This window comes from Equus caballus, chromosome 10, assembly GCF_041296265.1.
Source record: "Equus caballus isolate H_3958 breed thoroughbred chromosome 10, TB-T2T, whole genome shotgun sequence".
NCBI classification, from domain to species: domain Eukaryota; kingdom Metazoa; phylum Chordata; class Mammalia; order Perissodactyla; family Equidae; genus Equus; species Equus caballus.
This window is the reverse complement of record NC_091693.1, coordinates 52638378-52664985: the sequence shown is the minus strand read 5'-3', so window position 1 is coordinate 52664985 and position 26608 is coordinate 52638378. Positions and strand designations below refer to the sequence as shown.

Below are 26608 nucleotides of genomic sequence, written 5' to 3'. Positions count from 1 at the left end.
AGTGTATAATTCAAGGATTTTTAGTAAATTTACAGAGTTGTGTAACCGTCACCACAATACAGTATTAAAACAATTCTGTTACCAGAATAAGATCCCTCATGTCCCTCATGCCCATTTACAGTTACTCCGCATTTTCACTCCTAGACCTAGCCAACTACTAATGTACTTGTCTCTAAAGGATTGTCTTTCTAAACATTTCATATGAATAGAATCCTACAATGTGGGTCTTAGGCATCTGGTATCTTTGACTTAGCATAGTGTTTTTTGAGGTTCATCCATGTTGTACTATATCCTGAGTCCATTCATTTTTATGTATTGATACTGTTGCCTTGTATGTATTCCATTTTATCTGTTCACCAGTTGATGAAGCTTTAAGTTGTTTCCACTTTTGGGTTGTATGAATAACGTTGCTATGAACACTCACATTTGTGTCTTCATGCAGACCTATGTTTTCATTTCTCCTGGGTAGACAACAAAGAGTGGAATTACTGGGTTGTATGGTAATGTTATATTTAACTCTTTAAAAACTTGCCAAACTCCTTTTCCCAAGTAGCTGCTCTTTAAAAAACTTGCTAAACTGCTTTTCCAATGTGGCTGCACCGTTTTACATTTCCACCAGCAATGTTTGAAACTTCTAGTTTTTCCACATCCTTGTCAACACTTGTTATTGTCTGTCTTTTTGATTGTAGCCGTTCTAGTGAATATCAAGTGGTATCTTAATGTGGTTTTAATTTGTATTCCCTTAATGACTGATGAAAGTGAGCATCTTTTTATGCAAGCTTGAGGAAATTTGACTTTTGGTTGAGGAGAAGGGGCTTGCAAAGGAAACAAAAGAATTAGCCAGAGAAATGAGAAGAATGAAAAGAGTGTTGTCATAGAGGCCAAGGAGAAAAGGAGAGAAAGACTAACAATATTGATGCTACCAAGAATCCAAGAAAGGTGAGGACTGAGAAAAGTACTTCAGTTAGGTGAAGGGATTGGTGGCTTTATCAACAACTCACTGGGTAGAATAAGGTAGACTGAAACCAGACTGGAGAAGGTTGGAGCATGAATGGGAGTTGAAGAAATGGAGAAAAAGAATCTGGACAACTTTTTTGGCATATTTGGCTCTAAGGGAAGAAGAGAGATTCTTCAGCAGATGGAAAGGGATATAGGCTTGAGAAATAATTTTATTTTCAAGGGAGAAATTTGAGTTTATGTAAAATCTATTAGGAAGAATCCAGTGGAGAGGCAGATATTGGTTATATAAAAGAGAAATGGTAATTTGTAGTGTAATAAATTTACCCATTTATTTAGCATATTTTTAGCCATTTCTTTTAGCATAGTACCTAAAATATGCATGGTCCAGTGTTCCTTGCTAGTAACGGTGAATTGGTTTGTGACTCTCTTTTTCTCGTAGGAATTTCTCAAGTATAAAATGGCTAAATGAAATAATGTCATTGAAAGGTATTCTTGTAAAAGCTTCCATATTTATGTTGGTTGACATATTCTTCACGCTGTCTTGGCTTCTATCACTGAAAATCTGTTTACATCACCTGATATGACCTTTTCAGGCCTGACTGTTGCCCTGCCCAGGTTTTCTACGACTCTCTGGTCCTACAGGAAAGAGCTTTACCTGCGATAACTCCCTGATGTGGCCAAACAAGGAACAATTTTTTCTCACTTCACTCTTAAACTTGACTCATAAGGATTAGTGGTGTCGTGAAGATCTCTTTAAGTCCTAGTTTACCTAACCTTCCTTTTCATCCACGATCTGGTGCCTTTGCTTAGGAGTCTGAGTCACCTCTCTTGGTCCTTTCTGTTCTATATGCAGAAGAGAAATTAGTTAAGGAGGTTGTGGAGGAGGAATCAAGTTACGAGATTGATCACCCCCTCCTCTGCTAGTGGGCAGGTGAGGGTGGCAGACACTGCTAGTTTCCTCCCTAATATCAACTCCTTTCTTCTTATATACTACCATTTTTTTTTAGGGCAGCAGTACACCCAGCTTAAATTTTTACAATCCATTCCCAGCCTAGGGAATGAAATAAATGACATAAACAGAAGATTGCTAGAGCTTGCTGGAAAAGTTGGCTTTCTTTATTTGGATCCTGAGCATTCCACTTTGCCTTTTCATTGCATGCGGGCAACGTGGACATGATAGCTGTAGTAGCAGCAACAGCAGCATGTTGCAACCCTGAGGGAAAGGCCACGAGTATCATCTCTGCATCCTTGAGCCACCGAACAAAATATAGCAACTGCCTAGCTGTGGAACACACTCTGTCTTTGCATGAGGAAAAAAAAGCCAAAAACTTAAACCGTTGTTTGAGTGTTCTTACTTGCAGCCAAACAGACTGTAACTCAGGGGTCGGCAAATTTTTTCTGAAAAGGACTAGATAATAAATATTTCACACTTTGCGGGCCCCGTTTTCTCTGTTGCTGTTCCTCACCTCTGATGTTTTAGCCTGACAGCACCCGTAGACAGTATGTAAACAGATGGCTGCAGCTGTGTTCCAGTGAGGCTTTATTTACAAAAACAGGTGACTAGCCATATTTGGCCCATGGCCATAGACCCCTGCTCTAACTGATAAAAGGTGAAACTAAGGATGTTATTTTCCTTGTATTTATGTTCTAGTTAGCTATTAAGATGGTTATTTCCTGGTGGCTGGAGACTAGGAATAAAGTCGAAACTCCATATATGGCAAGAGGAGGGGATGGGGCAGAAGGCAAGCAAAAGTTGGTCAGTTTCTGTCGCTGGCTGAGAGACGTCAGTTTTGGGAGAATTGGGGAAGATCATAGTTCCTGTATTGAGGCATGTGTATTCAAGAGTGGTAACAAACACATCTTATTCATTGTATTGATTTTTCTGTTTTCCCTATTTACCAGTATTAAAACAGAGTTGTTTTCAACTCCTTGTCTGTGCAAATGTATAATATTTTAACAACATTCTAGGTCAAATATGTGTTTGTGGGCTAACCTGGCAATCTAAATGCTATTTATGATATTGTTTCTATGGGAAATGAAGTCCAAATTACGAACAACTAACCACAAATTAACTTTTGGAAGCAAACTTATTCATAAACTGGTAACTCTCCCTACATATAACTATTCATTGCAAGCCAGATTTTCCCAGTGCATAAAAGTGGCTCCTTGGGTATTAATTGGCCCCTTTAGGAAACTGCACTAATTTTCTCTTGGTACTAAAATATTATTTAGTAAATTAATGCCATATTGCACCTTTGGCATCAAACAGATTTGGGAAATTTAATGCAGTTCTCATTTCTGCCTAACTTCCTCAGCAATAGTTTTTACATTGTGAAGCAACTACTTTGAAATGCAAGCTGCAGTGCTGGTTAGCAGACTCCATTAAACTAAGTGCTTAGTTTCTAGTAGGTTCTTGAAGCAGAGTAATAAATCTCGACTGGTACTGAGACCTTATTATTAAGCAATATGAATTTCTTAAGTTTATGCACTTTAGAGATGAAATATATGGAGTACTTGGAGCAATTGAGATGATATTTTTTAATTGCACATTTTAAAGGAGGGAATTTCAGTGAGTTTTGAGATCTTTAGGTTCTTTCTTTTTCTCCTCCTCTCCCTCCCCCTTCTTTTCTTCCTCCTTGTTCTGTTCTTCTTCCTCCTTTCTTCTTCTCCTTCTTGAATCATTCAACTTATAATAGGATGGGAAGTCAAAGTCATATGAATTGTGAGGAGCACCAGAGTGATGATTTTGGAAAAAATGTAAAAAAATAAAATGAACAAAACCACTAATAGGAACAATCTCTGCAAAAAATATTGTTAGATAATATTTAAGAAAGTAGGTTGGTTTGGATACATATGAATTTTAGGCCTGGAAAAAACTGTCAAAAACAATTCATACCAGAGTAGAAGACACAAAGGAGAAATAGCATAAAAAGGAAAGTGTAAAGTGGTATGAGATTGATAGCAGCCAAAATATAATGGAATTGGTTATTCTCTTCAACCGTTATCAAGAACGCTGGCATAAGAGTAAAGGAAGGGTGTACTGTGGAACTGTCAAACGTGTTTTTGCTGCATGATGTCTTGTATTATATCACTATAAACACACGAGTGTCACTCTATAGATGAGTGATACATATCATGTAATGAAATGGCTTTCAAAATTTTTAAATATATTTATTAATAGCCATTTACAGATGCATATTGTACATCTTTACTTTGGCATATTCATACATGAACACTCACACATGTGAAACAAACATTTTATGAAAACCATATCACTTTATCTGACAAACTCAGTTTTTATTCTATTTCATGCATTTTTTAAAATTTTGGTTGCAATACATTGTGTTGATTTTACAGTAATGAAAAATGGTGGTGTACTGGGAAAGGATTTGGGAGTTATAAATGCAATGTAGTCTCATAGGAAGCACACAGTTGGCGTTCAGTAATGCAAATTTTATTCTAATGGAAAAATATGATTTATTCTGAATGTGTACAATTAACACACTGCTTTAAGGCAAATCTCACATCTCCTCTTTCTTTAATATTCTTCCTTTTGACAATGTTCCTCTTAATAAACAAGCTACATGTTATTTAAATGCATGCTTTACTGCTCCTGAAAACTAAACCAAATCTCTGGATTTCTAAAATGCTAGTATAATATTCAGAGCAATATTTTAAACATTGTGTACCTATTTAGGAAAAGAAACTAATGAGCTTACTTAGCCACATAATTATATATGTAAATTTATGTAAATAGTATATATTATTACATAATTTTAAAACCATATGTTTTCATGATATATATAATAGTATATAGATTAAACTTATTTATCTAAATAGGGGGATTATATTCATGTACATGTTGTAAGGAAATATAGTTACAGTATTTCAAATACAAAATAACTTAAACAGTCTGTGTTTAATATAAATTAATAGAAAGAGTATTCATATTGTAAAGAACTTAGCCATGAAAATTATAATTAAAGATATTCATAACATAAGGATTGGACTAAGTTATCATTTCAAAAATTTTCAGCTGTCATTACAATATTTTTATGATTGAAATACAACACAATTCTCTATATATAGTAAAACATGTTCCAAGGTCAAAGAAAATGTTCACAACTGAAAATGTCATTCTAATGACATATATGGGAAGTTTTGGTCATTAACAAATGACCTACATACCTTCACACACACACACATGTCTTATCCTATTTTAAGGGTTCGTCTTCATTATTAAAACGGTCTGGCTGTGGCCCATAGCTATCCCATATGTCCTGATAAATCATTTCTATGTATAGTCCATTATTAAAGTAAGGCCATAGTCACATAGTTGACCTTGTAAATAAGATTGCCTTTAGCTCTAGATTCATGGAAAATTAGAGATGGAGCCAAATTACTTGATAGACCACGTGTGAAAAGAACCTTTTGGGTCAGCCCTGGTGGCCTAGTGGTTAAGTTCGGCATGCTCCACTTTGGTAACCTGGGTTTGGTTCCCAGGCATGGACCTACACCACTCATCTTGGTGTGTGTGGCAGCCCACATACAAAATAGAGGAAGACTGCCACAAATGTTAGGTCAGGGTGAAACTTCCTCAGCAAAAAAGAGGAAGATTAGCAACAGATGTTAGCTCAGAGTGAATCTTCCTCAGGAAAAAAATAAAAAATGCAAAATATTAGTTTCTTCACCACCCAAAATAAAAGAGATTACTTCACCTGTATTTTTCTCTCAACTTAATATATATTATAATATTTTGAAAGGAACGTGTGTTGTTGATCCTCTTCCCATTTTGGTAGTTATTTCATTGTTTTACAACAATTTGTTCATTCTCAATGTCTTAACATTAATGTCTTCTGTCTAGCTGGTAAATATATAATAGTATAAACTATAGAAATTGGTCATTTCTAAATTATAGAAATTGAATAAAAATGGCCAATATAATATTTAAACATCTTACATTTACCAGCATTTATTATGGACAGCACTGCACTCCCACCTTGAAATGACAATTTATGTTCCTGCCAAAGCTTCAGAGGAATTGTTCTCAAACTCAGCTCTCCAAGAGCTTCATCTGAGAAGCATTTGAAAAATACTCATGCCTAAATCTGACCTCAGAATCAGAGTGTTCTGGAATGGGTCCCAGATATCAGTAAGTCTAATACAGACAAAATAAGTATAGGATAATAATACTTAGTATCTAGTTTTTTGAGCTCTTACCATGTGCCAGGAATGGTTTTAAGTATTAAACATGTATTTATACATTAAATTTCCAGAACAATTCTATTTATGAAGTATGCACTATGAGAAAACAGAGGCACAAGGACATTCAGTTCCTTGCTCAAGATCGCACAATTTGCAAATAAGCAATGGAACCCCGGTGCAAGCCCAGTAGCCTAGCTCCTGGGCCCATGCTCTTCACTTCTACACTCTACTTCTTCTCTAAGTTTCCTGCCTTCAAGGAGCATCAGAATAGCTGAGGAGATAAACAACTATAAAATAATTAAATGTTACATTGTGTAGTACTGTCAATGAGGGAAATAGGAGTTTAGAAAAAAAATAATTCTGTATTACCTGAAACAGGGGTAGAATGATTCAATGAGTTGTGACTTATTTATGGAGGCCAGTAGAGAGAAAATCATGAGCCCAATCTTGAACTCGGCTCTGTTATTGTTTAACTGATAGAAAATTATCTCTTGCAGATTGTAGACATGATGCCAACATTCCCGATAATTGGTTTAAATATATATAGTTATATCAGTGAAACACTGAATGGCAGATCATTTTTTTGCAACAGGTAATGTTTTTGTGTGTTTTGCTCTTGAGTGCCTCCCAAGAATTTACTAGCACTTGGTTCATATCTCGTCTATGCTATAATATTTAAAATCGTGCATATTAATGTTCTAACGTATTTTTTACATTAAAATCTCCTTGAAAGTGGGAAGCATGGACCGTATCCTGAGGAATATTTGCCCTGAGCTATCATCCATTGCCAATCCTCCTCTTTTTTTGCTTGAGGAAGATTAGTCCTGAATTAACACCTGCCAGTCTTCCTCTATTTTGTATGTGGGATGCCTCCAGAGCATGGCTGATGTGTGGAGTAGGTCCACACCTGGGATCAGAACCTGTGAACCCCAGGTCGCTGAAGTGGAGCACGCAGAACTTCAACCACTAGGCCACAGGGCCGGCTCCCCATACCATATTTTGTTTATGCCATAATCAGTCATGAAAAGTTACAGGTTGAATTTATAAATGAATGAAACTCTCACCAGAAATCATTAAAAATGTTGTCATAGTGATCCTACCTTCTGGGCATTTTAGTGTAACGGTGAAGGGTGCTTCAGACTAATCCTAGAATACTTTTAAAAGACATTGCCAGTCAAAATGCTAGTATATGAGAAGATAAGAAGCTTGCACCAGAAGGAGAATCATCAAGGAGCCTGCGAAGAAAAAGAAATGCTTCGTTCATCAGGAAAGTTTGGCTAAGAGAAAAAGTCAACTGAGCAAAAAAATACTTGTTGCCGTAGATGTACGTCTGACACAAGTTCTTCATCTCATAGGCCAGTGACTTGCAGCTGCACTTTGAGTGGCACTGTCTAAAATATTTTAAGTAATAGTAACTTTGTTTAGTCCTCACTTCCTTTTATAAAGCAGTGACTCTAAATGAATTTTTACAATGGCCACACTTTGCTTATTCAGTCCATAAAACCTCACCTACAGGCACTAGACCGCTCTGAAATATTTTATTCTTCTTAGAGGATTCATATTAAACACCAATTTGCCAGCAGTTTCATTGCAGCATAATTTATAAGAGAAAGAGATGGGAAAGGACCATGCTTATAGATAAGGGTCTAGTCAAATCTGTCAATAGAACATCCGTATAATGGAATACAACACAACTGAGAAAAGAGTGGTGCAGATCTGTATGTGTTAGATGATACAAGTTATAAAATACGGTATAAATTAAAACCATCAAGGTTTTGAACTGTACTATTAGAATACTACCATTTGTGTTTTTTAAAACAATGCCTACCCTTGTATATACCTAGACAGTTTTTGGAAGGATGCCTAAGCAACCGGCAGCCCTGGTGGTCTAGCAGTTAAGATTCAGCTGTCTCATCCCTGCTGCCCAGGTTTGTTTCCCAGTGAGGGACCCACACCACCCATCTGTTGGTTGTCACACTGTGGCAGCTGCATGTTGCTGTGATGCTGAAAGCTCTGCCACTAGTATTTCAAATACCAGCAGGGTCACCCATGGTGGGCAGGTTTCAGTAGATCTTCCAGACTAAGAGACTGAGAAGAAGGACATGGCCACCCACTTCTGAAAGAATTTGCTGGAAAAACCCTGTGAATAGCAGCAGAGCATTGTCTGATACAGCGCCGGAAGGTGAGGGGATGTGCAAAAAGACCAGGCAGGGCTCCCCTCTGCTGGACACAGGGGTGCTGGGAGTCAGAATCCACTCCATGGCACTAACGACGAAGTAAAGAAACTACTAAGAGTGGTTGCTTTAGGGAAGGATAACTTTGTGACCTGGGAACCAGGTTGGGAGGGAGTCTCACTTTTCAATATACTCTTTTGGTACCTTTTGAATTTTGCAGCGTATACCAGTGTTTGGCATTACAAAAAAAGAAAAATTACAGAATCGTTGCTCAGCTTGACCTCTTCTGGTGTCTACAGGTTTTAGGACTCCTGCCTGTTGAGCAGATCCCTAAGGGTCTTTTCATTAGTATGGCACATCATGGTTTCTTAACAAACATTAAATTAAGTGTCTGAATGACTGCCCAGCTTTCCTCCTTCTAGTGTCTGTTCTCAAGAAGGGCCAGCTCCTGGAACTATTGCAGTGTAATCGAAAAAAGATGGGAATTAAAATTTAAAAACATAGATTGAATCCAAAATCTGCCCCTTTCTGAGGGGGTGCTACTTAATTTCTGTAACCTACAGCTTCTCCACCAATAAACAGAAGAACAGTACTTACCCACAGGGGTGTACTAGGGAAGAAAGGAGATGATATATACATATGAATGTTGCAAACTGTCTGAATCTATAGAAATGCCACAATGCCCTGCATATAGTAAATGCCAAAGAGATATTTGTTGAATAGAACTGAACTAGTAAAAAGTAGTATTAACTGTTGATTGAAAAGATAGGTAACATGTATGACTCAGTATCAAGGTCTCCTTAACCTTTCTGAATTGTCGTCTAAGGTTATCATTTATGTCTTCCTTTGTTGATTGAGCTGGCTTGAATAGTACAGCTAGCTCTGGAAAGCTGCCTAATTTATACCTACTGCTTACAAAATTTTATCTTATTGACATGGAGAGTGACAATTACATTGTAATTCTGTGAAAATAGAAATGTACCAGGAGTTACAAATTAACCCCTCATCAATTAACATTTTAGTCAGTACTTAAGCAGAGATTAGCGGGAATCCCAGTATTCGTTTAGGACCAATGGCCACAGCAGCTTTCTCCATAATCCGCACCTCTTTGCCCTGAAAGCATTTTACCTAGAGATTTTCCAGGAAGTCCTAACTCCTATGGTAATTAAACATCCAAACAATTGGTTACTAATCATATGATGAGAGCAGAGAAAACTTGATTTTAGAAAGATGTAATGTCAGATCATTTTTGCAAAGATGTTGTGACTCTTGCTTTAAAGAACAAGGCCATTCTTAGTTGATCAAATAGTGCAGTAGTGACTTTTGTTGTTCCTGTTATGTGTTTTATTACCCTACTGAAAATATATTGACTGAACTCACACATGTGCTGACCGGGATCCCAATCCAGGATGCTTTCTTTCTCCTGCTTTGTCAGTTCAACATCATATTCATTTTTTCACAGAACTTTCAGATGTTAGATTTAGCTCTTATTCAAGTTGTCTTTTCAAGTAATTGTTCTTAAATATATTTAGAAATCTATTCTGTGATATCTTACCTATTATATTGTGTATGTTACATTTTCAATAAAACTTCATCACCCTAATTGGTATATTAAATAGGTAGCAATGCAAATAACATAATTTAATTTTGAAAAAGATCAATTTATTTCCCACTGATATTTTCAGCTACTTATAGATGAGGTTTTATGTTTATTTCAGGCACAGATCATGCTTCTCTCCAACCAAAAATAATCTGACAGGCATCTATTGCAAATGGATTGCTCATAATTGCTGCACGCTCAATTTCCATTAGTACCTGTACTTTTTTTTAGATAAAATTTTATATTTATTCCTCATAATATTATTACTGACACTTTTTTTGCACAGTCAGGAAATTGAAGTTTAGTGGAATCAAGTTAGCATTTTTTGCATATTCCTACATACCCTAAAAATGGGATTGATATGTTATGTGATACTCCACTGGATCATGTAGCCTAGTGTTTTGTTATGAAAATACGTTTATATATATATATATTCTTATATGTTTCTCCTGTAATACAAAAATGAAACACCTGTGGGGAGGAGTATGAAAGCTAAAAGTTGTATGTTGTAGAATACTAAACTCCTAATGATACATGCATTTGTTATTTCAAAGGATTGCTAAAAATGAACTCCATACTGTATGCAACAAAAGTGTGCAGTGGAAGACTATTATTCTGTTATTGTCAGATTTGCATTTGACTGTGTTCTAAAGATTTCTTCATTTTCACTTTTCGTATTTATCTAATGGAAATCTAACAAACGTCAATGGATTTAACAACCTGAGATGCACAGTGAAAGGTCACTTCATGCTTGTTGACCCGTCTTACTGCATTGTTGTTTAGAAATATGAGTATTATTTTTTGACTTATCATTCTTTGTTGAAATTCGGTGAGAGCATTTGATGTAGTAAAACTGATGACTAATATAAATAAGTGACTTTTCAAATCCAAAATCAAATTCATGAGCTTTATTGAAGTTCTACCACAAAACAAAAATGTTTCCTTTGAGTGTGTAAGTGGAGATTTCTTTCCTATAAGACATGTTTTGAGTCCTAATTAAGATCAAAATTTCTTGACTCCATGCTATTTCAACATAAAGTTTGACATATCCCATTATTTTAGTTTAATAACTATCCTATCACTAACCTTTTTTCATAGACTTCATAAAAATTCTATTTTTTTCTTTACCATATATATTATTTTTCTATTGCTACCGTAAAAAATTTTTACAAAAACTTAAAAAGGACACCCATTTATTATTCTCCGGTTGTGTGGGTCAGAAGTCTGGGCACAAGTGGGCTTAGCTGGAGCCTCCACTGACAGCCTCACGGGCTGAAATCCGGTTATCAGCTGGGCTGGGCTTTATCTCAAGGCTGTGGGGAAGTTCCACTTCCAACCTCACTCATGTTGTCAGAATTCAGCGCCTTTGCTCTGATACAATTGAGGTCACCATTTCCCTCCCTCTGTCAACCAGCTCCATCCTAAAGTCCGCCCCCTATCTTCTCGTGCTTCCCATGTGGCCCGCTCCAGTGATGGCAGGTTGATTCCTCCTCATGCTTCAGATGTTTCTAGCTGCTTCTTCTGAAGCCTCTCTGACCCTGGCTAGAGAAATTTCTCTGCTCTTAAGAGCTGATGTGATTAAATTGGGCCCACTGGGGAAAAATCCACGATAACGTCTTTATTGTAAGATCTATAACCTTAATTACACCTGCAATGTCCTTTTTGCCACGTAATGTTACATGTGCACATGTTCCAGAGGTTAGAGTATGGACATCTTTGGAGGGCCATTTGCCTAGGACACTGTTTTAAAATTGTCTTTTCCCCACTTTGGGCTAGGAAATGTTCCCATACATATTGGTAAGCTTAACATTGTAGGGGGAAAAATGGAGCCCTGATGAACATATTCCATCTTGTGGTTTAAATATATCTCTTTTACTTGGATTTTAATTAGAAATTGATTAAGATCAAAGATCACGCGTGAGTGCTTGAAGCTCAACATCTGTCAAATGTTGATTGGTTCAGGTCTGTACATAAACCCCTCATTCCTACTGATTATTTTTAAGTTCAAAGCCTCATGCTAACAATCCCAGCCCGCAAATTTACCTTTCAGCCTGTTATTACACTTTTGCTTTTCTGTTACATTCACCTTTATCAGCTTCATTTTTATGCTAAGATTTGTCACTTTGAACCACAGAAGCCATTTTCTGAATTTCCTAAATCATCCTTCATTGCCATTTGTGCAGACTCCAGATATGTCCCTGGCAAATCTTTAAGATCTTTAAGGGCAAATGTTTCTTTAGTTGAAATTAATTTTTATATTTGACTATTTCTAGAAACTTAGGTGAGAAATGAATCTGTTAATCATTTGTAGAAACCCAACTAAAAATTCACGTTTGAAAACTCCTCTCTATGTAGTATTTGTTTTCCCATGTTTTCTACTTCAGGGAATTTATTATTGTTAGTTACTATTTATTAGGTTCATGTTAATTCCAGTTACAATATATTTTATTTCACTTTGATAATTATGAAAAATATAACAAATATCATAATACCTAATTGGTTCATAAGTGTGTATATAATTTAGTTGTATACATATTCTTTTCAAAATGAACTTCAGATTGTAGTTAATGGAATATTTTGATGGAAGACTGAGCATATTCTTAGTGAAATTGTTACAAAGTGATTAATTTAGTAGATCAAATATATTTACCCTAGAAATCATTGTTTTAAGATTAGAGCACACTATGCCCTTCGATTTTACTTTTATGTATAACTTTATCTGAAAATAATGACCCTGTTAGAATCTAACTGGCTTAGAGATGTTTTCATTTATAAGCTGAATATCCTGTGAGTTGTATAACCTTTATGCCTAAGATATTGAAACTCAGGGGAAAATGTCATCAATTTTCCTGTAACAAAATGTTGTATTTCAAGGACATAAGACAGGGAAAGATTTTTCCTATCATGAAATTTATCTATTCTCAAGGGCCATGTGCCAGTACTTCTGTCTCTGACCCTCTTAAATGTATGACTTGATACAGTATCAGCAAGGGATGAATTTTTTAAAAAGGGAAATATACAGGAAATCAGGAGTAGAGTCACGTACAGATATGGCTCCTTGTGCAAAAGAGGGAAAATACGTTGTAGCATGCTGCACTGTTAGAGCTCTGACATGAGTTGCAAAATACTATATATTTCAAATGTATTTTTAGGCATCGTTTTTTCCCCAATCCCCAATTACCATAATTTTATTGGTAAAAGTTCTTTTCCAGGAAGAAATAATGAATATAATTTTAGTGTGTAACTTGCAGAAATCAAGTCTCATTTTATACTTAGATCTTGCTGCGACGTATCAGAAACTAAATGAGGTATATTTATACCCCACGTCTCCTCCATACCTTGGAGAATTCAGTGTCTCTTGCTTCCTTCACTTTACTATTTAGGGACAGAAACTAAGCAAAGCGCCTTGTAAATTGACTTTCACTGGAAATCACGTTAAGCGATGTGTGTTATTTGAAGGAGACCTAGAGATTGGCACCTAGCAGCTCTCTAACCTATTTCCAAATGGCACACGTTATGTCATGAACCCTGTTCAGACACCAGCCGCCTTAGGTAATTCAGTGTGTTGACTAGTGCTGTTTTCTCACCTGTGCTGCATTCTATTTTTTACTAATTAGAGTTAAAATACAGATTTATTTTGAATGATTTTAGGTAACTTGGATTACAGGAGATGATTTGCTACATAGAATCTCACCTCAAGGTTGGTTGGGGTTTGTGTCTCCCGGGGCTGTGGCGGGAGGAAGCAGCCTCATGAACATCGCAGTCAGCTGAGATGTGCTAAGCATGCTCTGGGTGGAGAGACACATCTCTTTAGAACACAAGCTCTTCTTCACTGCATAGATTCAGGTTTTAAAAGTCATGGCAAAAATAAGATTTTGTATTAGAAACTTGCTTCATTGGAAACATATCAGAAACACATTTAGTCTGTAAACACAGTCTGTTGAGTACTTCAGGTGTTTCCCCCTAGAGGGAAAGTTGTTCCACTTAATCTGCCCTAGTTATGCTTTTGTTAGTAATCTGAGAGGAAATGGCAGTCATGCATCTTCCGCGTCCTTCCCTCAAAATCGCCAAGCCAGAAAGAAGTGAAAAATGTTTTTTCTAGACATTGATACAAGAAAATATTAAGAAATAGAAGAAACAAAATAAAGCCAAAGGGATAAACATCAGAAGCTTGTTTAAACAGCTTTGGCCTCATATAATTGCTTTTCTGTCAGCAGGATTATGAACAATTTTGGACATCTGAAAATTAAATTAACAGCCTGAAAATATTCGACAGAATGAGATAGAGTATGATACATGAAACATAATGACCCCGCTGAAATTCAGCCAAGCCAGTGCAGCCACTCATTTAGACAGAGAAGACAACTAGTTAATCATCACCAAGCAAATTAGACAGAGCAAATTAGTTTGCTACATTCCACAGTCGTAGCTACCAAAAAGAGTATATGCCGCTAATTAGAATGAAAGAGCTCTAAGCGTATTATTATCTATATAGAAAGAGAAAGCAAAATTGTAGCTTGGATTGCTTCTGTCAAAGCTTAAAGCCCAGGTTACATAGGTATAAATTAGATGTGCAAGAGTCTATATATGGATGTATGTGTGTTCACGCACACATTTAAGTAGCAGCAGCTTTAGCATATTCTTGCATCTTGAACTAATTAAGTGTACAACATTTTTTCCAAGGTTAATTGGAATTCTTTGGGAATATACACACAGACACACGTGAAACATAAAAACATTTTTACAAAGTGTGATCCCTTTCATTGAAGATTAAGGTAGCCATTTCATATACTTTTTCTTGCATAGTATTAAATTATTTTTTCTGTTAAAAAGTGTATTGTCATTGCATGTGAAATAAATATTTGGACTTAGTTTATCATTGGAGATTAATCTGAAATCATATTTTGTAGCCTTAATTAGCATTCATTTGCTTAATTGTCATTCTCAGCCCCATCATTTCCATTTTTCACTAACTTGAACAATGCTATCTTCTGCTGTTTGCACTTTAATTTAAATTTCTATTAAGGTTTATGAACAGTAATAAGGTTCTGTTTGAATATTCATTAGCTTCTGAATTGTGAGCTATGAAAAGGTGCTTTCTTTTACCTTAATGAAACTGGCACAGCATGGGACTGATCAGTTGTGACATTTGATTCGAGGCATCCAGTGAATTTCCTCATTGTTTATTGACACATCTTGTCCAAACAGCTCCCTCGCAAGTGAGCGGAGTGATGAAGGAGAGAGTCTTGCAGCGGAGCGTCGAGCTTTCCTGGCAGGAACCGGAGCATCCCAATGGAGTCATCACCGAATATGAAATCAAGTATTACGAGAAAGTAGGTGCTAAGAACAGCTGAAACGTACAACAATGTGCGGTGGGTCTCATGTCATCTACTGCACTACAGACTAAAGTTGGTCATTATGCCAACTATTTGGAGCTACTTCAAAATTCATAATTTTAGCTATTTTTAATAACCATCTCCCCGAATCTCTGGTTCATTATAATTATGATTTCTGCATGTTAAGTTTCTGTGTTACACAAATGAAAATGTTCCACTAGTACTATATTTGTTTATTTCATTTTTGGTATCATAATAATTAGATGTGTTGGATGTTTTAGGAGCACAGAAACCACGCACCCCAGTGCATTTTTGAGAAATGTTTCTTTTAGGCTGTGTGTTTGGACCCTTAATGATTCATTTAATTTATGTGGTTTCAGTGCTGATGGTAGTGGCCTCAAATAACTTAATAATTTGAAAAATAAGAGTATTTTCTGTAATAAATATGTAGTATTCTCCAAACTTCAGAATCAGATGATGATATTTCACTCCTTTAAACTCCTCCTGAAATTTATTTCATGTATGTTATGCTAATCATGTCCACCACTTAAGACTTCTCTCTCAATAAAAAATAGTACAGCTAAAACCCAAGTGCTGCCCCTGTAATCTCCTTATAATAGCTGAATTTTAGTAAATAGTGATGTGTCTGAGTGTATGAGTACATTTATTTCTGTCCCATCTGGAGAGAGGGAGAGAGAGAGAGAAAGAGAGAGAGAGAGACACCCTGTTCACAAATTATTATCTGGGCTCCACCTCACAGAAAGACCTGGTTCAAGATCTGAAACATGGAAACTATTAATATTACTACTACTAATAGTAATAATAAGGGTTACTCCTGTTGACTTAACTGAGTTAGCTGAAGTGCTGTAATATGTATGACCATTTTAATCATTTAGACAGAATTTCAAAATAGGAGCCTAAAGCTTTGGAAAAACTTTGGAGTTGAATCAACTTGATTGAGTAAATTAAATGCATACAGCGCATTGGCAATAGATTTTTTTTTCCTTTGAAGAAAAAACAGATTGTTTAAGCTTAGCTTCAATATTCAGATTAAGTTAAAATATTTTGCTCCTTATTTCCATTATGAATTCATGACTTCCATGGCCAAGAGACATTTTAAATACCTAATTTTTGCACCAGGGAATACATCTCTTGCCCCATCAAATGTGATTCTGAGGGAATCCTTGTTTTTCATGTTGCTTTTGTTATGTGCTCTAACAGTTATAGTCTCTTCTGAAGTTTCATCAGAGTTCAAAAGCAACAAAATACATTTAAAAAAAATATGTTAGGTGGTAAATGACAGTAAAGCCCCTTACAGTGCAGTGAAATATTTTGCAAATTCTTACTCTGGAATAAATTTGTTCAAATAGTTACTTTTCTATTTTGCATGACACAAACAGAATATATCTACATTTGCTGAATTTAAAGCTTAAGCAATAATTAGAAGAGAATAATCGTATTGCATTGTAATGTACGTGAGTATGTGATCCATATATATATATCATGTCAACTAATATCAGTTATGCCTATATCTTTTATTGAGATAAATATATATTTATAATACCAACTAGCATTTTTATAAATGATTATATTGATCACAATCACAAATCAGCTTCACTAATCCAGTTTAAGTACATATGCATTTATTTTCATTTCTGCAAATATCAGGATGAAGGCAAATCAACCAGATAGACGTTTTCAGATTTCAGAGAATAGTTTTATTGCTAGACATTGCTGAGCACAGGATGTATTATAGAACAAATAAGAAACTAAAATTATATATTTTGGTGAGGAGTTTGTGTAACTTTTTTCATAAGCAACCCATTAGAGTCATATAAAAATTTTTACTTATTTGAATATTGTTTTGAAGGAGTTTTTTTATGTTCTGGAATTTTTATATGTATTTCGTTCTTAGGCTTATCATATATAATATGATAACACATTTTTTAATGACAAGCCTCAGTTTTCACATCTAAAAAATGAGGAAATTGAACTAAGTGATGTTAAAAATATCGTCAAACCATAAATTATATACTTTAATTTTTATATTGATAGTTTTAATTTAAAATATTCCATTAAATACTGTTTTGTAAACGTGGTTTTATTCTGTGAGAAATGCAGGTTTTAATGAAAACAATTGCTATGTCACTATGGTAGTAGTGCTAGCTAAAATTCTTGGTTTAATAGCTTTCTTCAGTTTTAGCACATGGCTTTTTGCTTGCTGAATAACATTCAGGAAAAAGTTTAAGAGAGCTACATTATGAAGTAAAGACCACTAATAAACCGTAGATCTTACAGGTTGTGCCCATGGCTTGGTCAATAGGACATTTGATTATATTTATGGATAAATACTTCTTGCCACTATGCCCTCTACCAACAGAACAAAAGCTCAAAACAACATGAAAGTTTTAACAAAATTATTTCTCTTTGAAATTTATAGAACAAAGGCATGTGCTTACATTTACGTTTTATATTATCTTGGAAACAACTCAGTGTTATAGTATTCCACAGGGTACAATGTAGCCTTTATAGAAACAATGCAGCAAATTGAAATAAATTGCAAGAATTGGCTGTCACGTTGCCTGGTTGCAATCACAATTAAATATTCCCCGTATATATTGTTTCTAGGATCAAAGGGAACGGACCTACTCAACACTAAAGACCAAGTCCACTTCAGCCTCCATTAATAACCTGAAACCGGGAACAGTGTATGTTTTCCAGATCCGAGCTTTTACCGCTGCTGGTTATGGAAATTACAGTCCCAGACTTGATGTTGCTACACTAGAGGAAGCTACAGGTAAAATGTTTGAAGGTAATTACCACCTTTGGTTTGCATTCTTACTCTCTCTAACTCTGGCATATTTGTTTTCAATGTTGGGAGTGATGATTTCGTCCAAGATGATGTTTACAATTAAAGGTAAATATGCATATCTATGGACTCCGTAAAGGTTATTCAGAATAATAATTTAAAATTTGCTGTTTTGCTTAGCAATGTTAGAACATTGTGATTTAAATTAGTCTCTTTAATGCATATCCAGCTTATTTTAAATAGATGAAGTTAGAAACAGAAGCAGGGCTTCTTCAATTATGTATTCACACAGGCTGTTTTTGTAGACCCCCAAATGATCTTACTCTAGTTGCGTCAGTCAAAGATGCTCCTTCTCAGAACTCCGCCCCTCCCCCCCGCCCATCCCCCTAGCAGTGAAGTAAGGATGTACACCAGGGTGGGCCAGAGAAAGATGATGTGTAGGAATCTGTGTTAATTTAATCTCCATGTCCTTTAGCAATGATTTCAAAAATTGCAGTTCGGGAAGACGGTCTTATGTTTATTTATTTTTTTCATCTTAATTCATTTTTTATGAAATATTTCCAGCATACTAAAGAATATATTGAAAGTATACATAAACTATTAAGAAGAATAAGTAAGTGAAATCTCTGTATCTACCACTGAGCTTAAAAATAGAACATCACCAACATCTTGAATTCCCTTTATCATTTTGTTTATGTTTTATAATGCACCATAGGAACACAACAAAAATACACATGTCTATAGTGTATCACAAATCAGCAGACTTATGTTGGGATGCATGTCCCAGTTTACTGTCAGAGTGCAAGTTCACTACAGTTTGAGGACGCCTACTGCTTGCTCTTCAGCTAGGCTGAGGTCTCAGGGTGTGTTTCTGTATTTTGAAGATTTTGATTTCTCCTGATGTTACTGCACAGGCACAAGGTTCACCCAGCTATTACCTCCTCCTCTCCTTGCCAATCTAGCATTCCCACAAATTCTAAACAAAAATGAGCTAAAAAATGTTACATGATTTTCTTTCCTCAATTTTTAATACAAACATTTTAGAATAAATTAAATCAAGATAATTTTGATCAGAGTTATTTTGACTTCAGAAAAAGATTTTTATAGCTGTTTTAAAAGTAACTCTGGGGCTGGCTGGGTGGCATAGTGGTTAAGTTCATGCACTCTGCTTTGGTGGCCCAGGTTCACTAGTTTGGATCCTTGGCACAGACCTACACACCATTCATCAAGCCATGCTGTGGCAGTGTCCCACCTAAAAGATGGAGGAAGATTGGCACAGATACTAGCTCAGGGATCTTCCTCAAGCAAAATGAGGAAGATTGGCAGCAAATGTTAGCTCAGGGCCAATCTTCCTCGCCAAAAAAATAAATAAATAAAGGTAAACTGATAAATATCCTTTGCATTAACTAAAGTTTGTTAAATTTGCTAACAGTATTCTTTCAAAATATCTTTGTTGTATTTTTAACTCAAGCAGTAACTCTTATAACCTCGAATAATAAAACATATTGAAATAAATTTGAAGTATAAATCATTTATATAAAACTGGAGATACAAAGGTATCAATTGAAAAGAATGCCACAAATTTTGGTGTGATAAACTTAATGTCATTATTCATTATTATCTTTTTAAAATGGAGTATACAGGTTTAAAAATGGGAATATCTAAGTTTGGTAGCCCCAAAAACTCTAAAGCATTTTAAGATTTTGAAGATTTACAACATTTGAGTAGGTCTTTTGTTAAATGTCTTCTAGTAGTTTTCAACTTAAACTGATCTCTTAATATTACTTTATGATAGCTAATATAATACAAAATTAAAAAGGTGTTTTTTTAATATTCTAATGAATAGTTTAAACTTAAATTAGAAACATCAATTAGTTATCTGACATTTACATAACATTCTTTATCAGCTAAACCTTTAGGTTTGAAAACTTTCAAAATGAATTTGTGAGAATTCTTCACTTTGTAAACTGGGAATGTTGGGCCAAACTATTATTTATTGAGTTCTGAGATTCATAGATATTATTTTCTTTATTTACAAATGAAGTAACTAAGATTCAAAGAGATTAAGGTGAAGTGTAGAACCTGAATGATTACATGAAATGAATGTTAAAAATGGACTTTTGCATTAGAAAAAATGTGGTGATTTTTATCATTGGAATATTCTCTCCCACTGGAATGTAAAGTTGTTGAAAGGATGATCCCTATCTCCTTTTCTTACTCTTATCTTGCCAGTGCCTATTGTAGTGCTTGACACATAGAAGGCACTCAATAAATAAGCAAGAGATGAATACCTCACAGTCATCAGCATAGAACAGATTGTCAGTCTCAGTCGGTGCTGGTAGACATATTCCTGGTTTCACCTCTCAGCTCTGCCATGTCCAGTTGTGGACCTTTGGATGAACTACTTCTCTGTACACTGATTGCTAGGAGAGCAGTACCTGACTCACAGGGTATTCTGAGGATTAAATGAGTTAAGGTACGCAAAGCACCAAGTACAGTGCCTAGCACATGGAAAGTCTCAAGTGTCAGCTTTTATTATGTAGCACAGTCATTCTCGAGCTTTTTATTCTCAGGAACTCTTATAGGCTACTTAAAAACATTGAGGATTCCCAAAGAGACTTTGCTTATTTAGATTATATCTATCAATATACACCACATTAGAAATTAAAACTAAGGGGCTGGCCCCATGGCATAGTGGTTAAGTTCATGCACTCTACTTTAGTGGCTTGGGGTTTGCAGGCCCAGATCTCAGGTGCAGACCTACACACTGCTCATCAAGCCATGCTGTGGCAGCATCCCACATATAAAATAGAGGAAGATTGGCACAGATGTTAGCTCAGGGAAAATCTTCCTCAGGCAAAAGAGAGGAAGATTGGCATCAAGATGTTAGCTCAGGGCCAATCTTCCTCACCATAAAAGAAGAAGAAGAGGAAATGAAAGCTGAGAAGTTTTTTAAAATACAAGAGCACACAAACACACATTTCATTAGCCATCAGTGATGACGTTGTCACATGTCGTGCAACTTCTGGAAAACTCAACTGTGCACTTGTGAGTGTATGAGAGTGAAAAAGGCAATAACATTTTCATATTACGTGAAAATAGTTTGGAACTTGCAGATCCCCAGAAAGTTCTTGAGGGGCCCTGAAGGTTCCCCAGAGCACTCTTTGGGAACTACTGATTTAGCACAAGGTACTGTGCTAAGAGTTGGAGATGCTGGTAGAGTGCAGGGCCTGACACTATTGGAGTTTCGGGGGCAGTGATTCTCTGTGCTAGGAAGGAGGGTGAGAGAGAAGATGCCACCAAAGAGAAGTCACTTGAGCTGTTTGAAAAGAGAAGTTAAACAGATTATTCCATTGCACATGTATCCTAAAATTCACTTCTATGCAGAGTCAACTCTACGGCTTTTACAATTTTTAAACCTTGGTGTGGTGATTATGGCACTTACAAATTACTTTTAAAATTTATTACCCATAAAATAGAGGAAAATATTAACTATAAATGTTACCTATGGAAAGATTAAAGTATGACCCTGACTAGATATAAAAACATGTAAATAAATGTTCACGAATTCTAATTCATTGTTCACCTGAGTTGAGTTTTCTCATTGGAGTTCTGTTTGTGAAGCTAAGGGAGGAACTGAGCCTGAGACAAGCAGAGGCTTAGACCCATGGGATATCGATTGAATGGAAACAATTTCTACACATATGTGTATAATTTTTTCCCTCCTCATGAACAGAAGTACTCCATTCTTTTTCTTCTCTTAATATATATAAAAAGACAGATAAAAACAAAAAAACCTACTGAACCAAACAAAGAAAAATACTTGAAGGCATCTTTTCTCTGTTAAATGATAATAAGTTATAGTTCAGAAATTAAACCTTAAAAGTTGTTTTCTTTTTCCTCTTTTTTTTTCCCCCTTGTCTAGTTCCCTGGGGAGCAAATCAGCAGGTGCTGAATTAGGGACTGTGTACAATACCTTTGTTCAGAAACTATTACATCAGGTCTATTTTTACTGTTTTTCAGCATAAGAGCTATCTATTATTAGCGTAGGTATACAAAATTAAGAGATGAGTTGTCAAAAGGAGGGAGACGTAGATAAACTAGAGAAAAGCCAGTCAGAAAAAAAGTTTATGCTGCCCATTGTGGCAAGACATACTTTGCCTACATATAATTTCCTACTCCAGAGAGCCAGTCCCTTGCCACCTCCAAGAAGGAGCAATATTTTCCATCCTGCCATAAATTAAAGATTACAGCTGTTGATTATTTCAGAAATAAGCAAAGTGTATTAGTTTGACACTATATATTATATGAGATTTGCAACTGGATCATTTATTGGAATATACATTTCCATTGTGTTACATGTCTTTAATTATTTTATGAAGTCTATCCTGGTATTGAAAATGTAATGCTCTGGGGAAAATATCACAATTGCAAATTACTGTATAAGTAAAACTTCACTAATTTGGAAAAGTGGAAGTGATAAGGCCTTGCGACTTGATGAACAATCGGAATCAGAGGCTGCTGGAAAGGACATGCAAACATATACTGTCCCCAAAGAGACTCTCAGAAAGGTCCACCTGAGCTTGCCTTAATGAGCATGGAAGAATCACTTAGCCGTGTTCAGGAAGTGTCTACAATTAGATAATGCTGAAAGGTTTTTTAAAGTACTTACAGAAAGTTTGCTCTTTCATAAATAGGCTTGCTTCTCCACGATCTTAAACTCTCAAATGTGTGTATTGCATACTTTATTAAATTAATGGAAGTAATTCTGCTCATCTTTTTTCCTGAATTATAGTGGATTATAAATTCATGCTGATTTACTATGATTCCGTGATGATTTTTATTTAATATTGATGATATAACAGATAAAGTATCTAAGGTGCTTTGAAAAATGCACAGAATGTGTATTTTGGTTCCTTTTGTACATAGCAGAAAAACAGACACAGAGGGATCAAATACCTTGCTGAAGAAAAAATCGAGATTTAATAGCAATTGTAGAAGAAAGATGTCTCTCTCGGTTTTTTTTTTTGGAATTTTTTTTTTGAGGAAGATTCACCCTGAGCTAACATCTGCTGCCAATCCTCCTCTTTTTGCTGAGGAAGACTGGCCCTGAGCTAACATCCGTGCCCATTTTCCTCTATTTTATATGTGGGATGCCTACCACAACATGGCTTGCCAAGTGGTGGCATGTCCGCACCTGGGATCCAAACCAGCGAACCCCGGGCCGCCAAAGCGGAATGTGCGCACTTAACCACTGTACCACCTGGCCGGCCCCAGATGTCTATCTCTTGATTCATAACTAAGATTCCAGCAACTAAGAAGGGGATAACCAGTCAATAAGGCATTTTGTGGGTTTCTTTTATAGCTGAGGAATATAGAACAGATGAAGTAGTGTCCTTACCACTTCTTCAAGTGCAAAAATAAATATTTAAATTTATATCGTTACAACATAATGCACTTATTCAAAATGAGAGGTGAATTAAATAGCATACATAGCTCTTGTTTATAAGATTTTGTTTAACCTCTCAAGTTCTTGCATGGTGCTGAATGTTTCTGAGCCTGTTTTCTCTGTTCACAGCTACAGCCGTCTCTAGCGAACAGAATCCTGTTATTATCATTGCGGTGGTCGCCGTGGCTGGGACCATCATTTTGGTCTTCATGGTCTTTGGCTTCATCATTGGAAGAAGGTAGAACATAGATTTGTTCTGCTCTCTAAAATAAAATGTATTGATTTTGCAGAATTATGTCAGCCTATTATCGTTTTAGTGTATTAGAATGTTAAATAGTAAATGCAAACATTCGTTGTATGATATGAAACACTAAAGATCAATAAATTATCGTTCTCTCAAGGTCAAAATACAGTGTGAGCTTGATCATTCCTTTAGTGCAAGAGGAATGAGTATCGTAATTTCTATTGGATGAATTTTTATTGGTTATTTTCAGAGTCAGGTGTTTATAATAAATATAAATGATACCAGGGGAAAGATTTACCTTTTTCATTAATGGTTTGTGGAAACCATTTAAAATCTGTTGTTGTTGCAGAAAAAATCTAAGCAAATACTCACTCATTGATAAGTTTGGAGTGACAAAATATGTTCCTTCTACATTGTCTCACACAAAGACTTTATATTCTGTGCATTTTTTAATCATGTGACTTGCTGTATTATTGAATGAGTTCATAACTACAGACAGGAAGTTTTTGTACTTTGTTAATAGCTCTCGCTAGTGTGATATTAAATAATTGAGGTATATTGTACTGAATATTAAACATATAAAGTAAGATCATAGATTGAGATCATCACAAATGTGGTTTTTTTCCAGGCACTGTGGTTATAGCAAAGCTGACCAGGAAGGGGATGAAGAACTTTACTTTCATTGTAAGTGTTTGGCTTTTCTTTATTATTTTGTACCCCAATTAATACAGAAACTTGGTTGTTAGTGTTGGCATGAATAAATTCCTAATACACCATACTTGGACATTATATAATGAGCTCAAATTGTTGCTTTAAAGCATTTGAACAAGATATTTAGAATGAAAGTCATATGTGAATTTTTAAAAAAATAAAATATATTCAGAAATGTAATCTCTCAAGAAATTTTAGTATAACTACAAGATTTTATTTAGCTGCTTTTATGTCATAATTTTTCCTTTGCAAACTTTGCCCAATCGTTTCATACCATTCTAATAATAATCCATTAAATGTTGCATATGCCCATGTTCTAGCTAAGGAATTCATTCTGAGTCAGAAGGAAAGGCCCCTTTTTTCTACCCAATGAGTGATGTTACCATGGAAGGCTAAACTAAGGAGGCTCTTTCTCTTTAGCTACTATATATTGTCCATCACTGATAGATATTTCACTAGACATAAATAGTGTAATAATAGGATTCAATCCTCCAATGATTTCCTGTGGATTTGGGTTACATGATTCTTACAAGTTCATTTTAGAAACCATATTCAGGAGAGAGTTTAGGGAGCCAAAGAAAGTAGATGGCCATCTGCATTAACTTTATTCTTGTTGCAATGTGGATGGCAAGTGAAACAATGAGAGCCATGTGAGTAAATGTTATTACTTTATGCAGCCAGAGTACCAACCTAACAATCAAATGGTTTTACTTCTGATAATTAATGATGTTCTTCTCCAAACATATTATTCCTATTTTTAATCCTTGAAAATATTTTTTAAAAATTTATTTATTGTTTTTTATAGTAGCTATAATCTTTACTAAAATGTCTCATGGATAGATAAATTTCCTAACTGGCATAAAAATTATATCTATTATTATGCCAGTATCTAAGAAGGTATTGTCATGTATCCATCCAAATGTCACAAGAATATATAAGCATCAATCAATAAAAGGTGTGGTTTAAAGACACAAATTATGAACACTATTATTATCATTCCTTAGTTTCTTCAATGTGTTTTTATTTGTTGAACCAAGTTACCTTGACTTTAATTTTCAAAAGAGAAGTAGCTTTACATAACACATGTCCAGATTGATTATGAGTCTCTGTAGAATTCCAACGACTGAAGGCAGAAAGGGCATGTGGAATACTACAAATTAAAGTAAAAGAGATCACCAGAGGTGGCCTTATCACGAAGTTTAAGCTTCAGGGCCCCTCCCTTCCACAGACCCCTTTCTAGGCCCTGGGAGAGCCCCAGCAATTTTGTGTGTCTAATCACTTTTTTTTCTTAAAGAGAGTATCCCAAATTGTAGAAGGTTATAAGCCTAACAAAATTTAAATCTGCCCCTGATTATGACTGAATACATGTGATTCTGTCATCTCCCCTCTGGGATCATTTGAGATGCTCCCAATGTTGGTGCTTCCTTTTGCTAATCGGTCAAGGATTTTCCTGTGACAAGGCTCAATAATGAGAGTGCCATAGGCAGTTTATAGCTAGAGGACGAACAGAAAGAGTGGCGGTTATATTTCTTTCTCTTTCATGACATGAGAGAATATTTTTACACTTCCTCAGACAGGAAGGAGAGGATGAAAATTTGAATGCCTGAATTTTTTTATCTGGTTTAAAATGTATATAGAAAAGTAACATAAGCCTATAGTTCCTGGAATCCCTGATTCTACCCATATGTGAATAATTTGATGGCAGAATCATTTAATACTACCTTAATCAGTATGTCACTTTTCTTTCCTTTATTGAGTATATCTGAGATATCCCCAAATTTTCAAATACGTTTTGGTTTATTTGCTTTTAGCTTGCAAGTTAATGCAGAAGGTAAATTGAAATATGGCTTATCTAAAACTTGTTGTATAGCCTATGCTTAATTGTCATCACTCGGTTTTAATATTTTGATGCCATTTGCTTTTTTTACACTTGACATCCAGTTTGTAATTAGAAAAAATAGAGCTGCATGTTTTACTTACTAACATAGACAAGATAAGCTTGATGTATATAAACAATTTTCATCTCTGGAGCAAAATATCAATGGTGGTTTTAAGATATTTAACATTCATGAGAAATGTAAATGAGATAGTAGAACAGGAAAAAGTTTACAGTCTTAAAT

The 26608-nt window shown here is 35.4% G+C and overlaps 1 protein-coding gene across 6 annotated transcripts in view; it reads left to right on the top strand.

The window, feature by feature from the left end:
* EPHA7 (EPH receptor A7) overlaps nt 1-26608 on the top strand; it is a 169684-nt gene that overhangs the window by 121814 nt on the left and 21262 nt on the right. For 3 of the 6 annotated variants that reach the window (XR_011422085.1, XM_001503790.7, XM_005596836.4), the window contains exons 6-9: nt 15148-15272; nt 17904-18087; nt 23663-23771; nt 24406-24461. Coding sequence is in view for 4 of the 6 variants with exons in the window: in XM_001503790.7 (XP_001503840.1) it covers nt 15148-15272; nt 17904-18087; nt 23663-23771; nt 24406-24461 (474 nt within the window). In the remaining 2 variants the exon portion in view is untranslated. The remainder of the gene's footprint in view (nt 1-15147; nt 15273-17903; nt 18088-23662; nt 23772-24405; nt 24462-26608) is intronic. The other 3 variants (XR_011422086.1, XM_070223559.1, XM_005596835.4) reach the window with 1 other exon arrangement.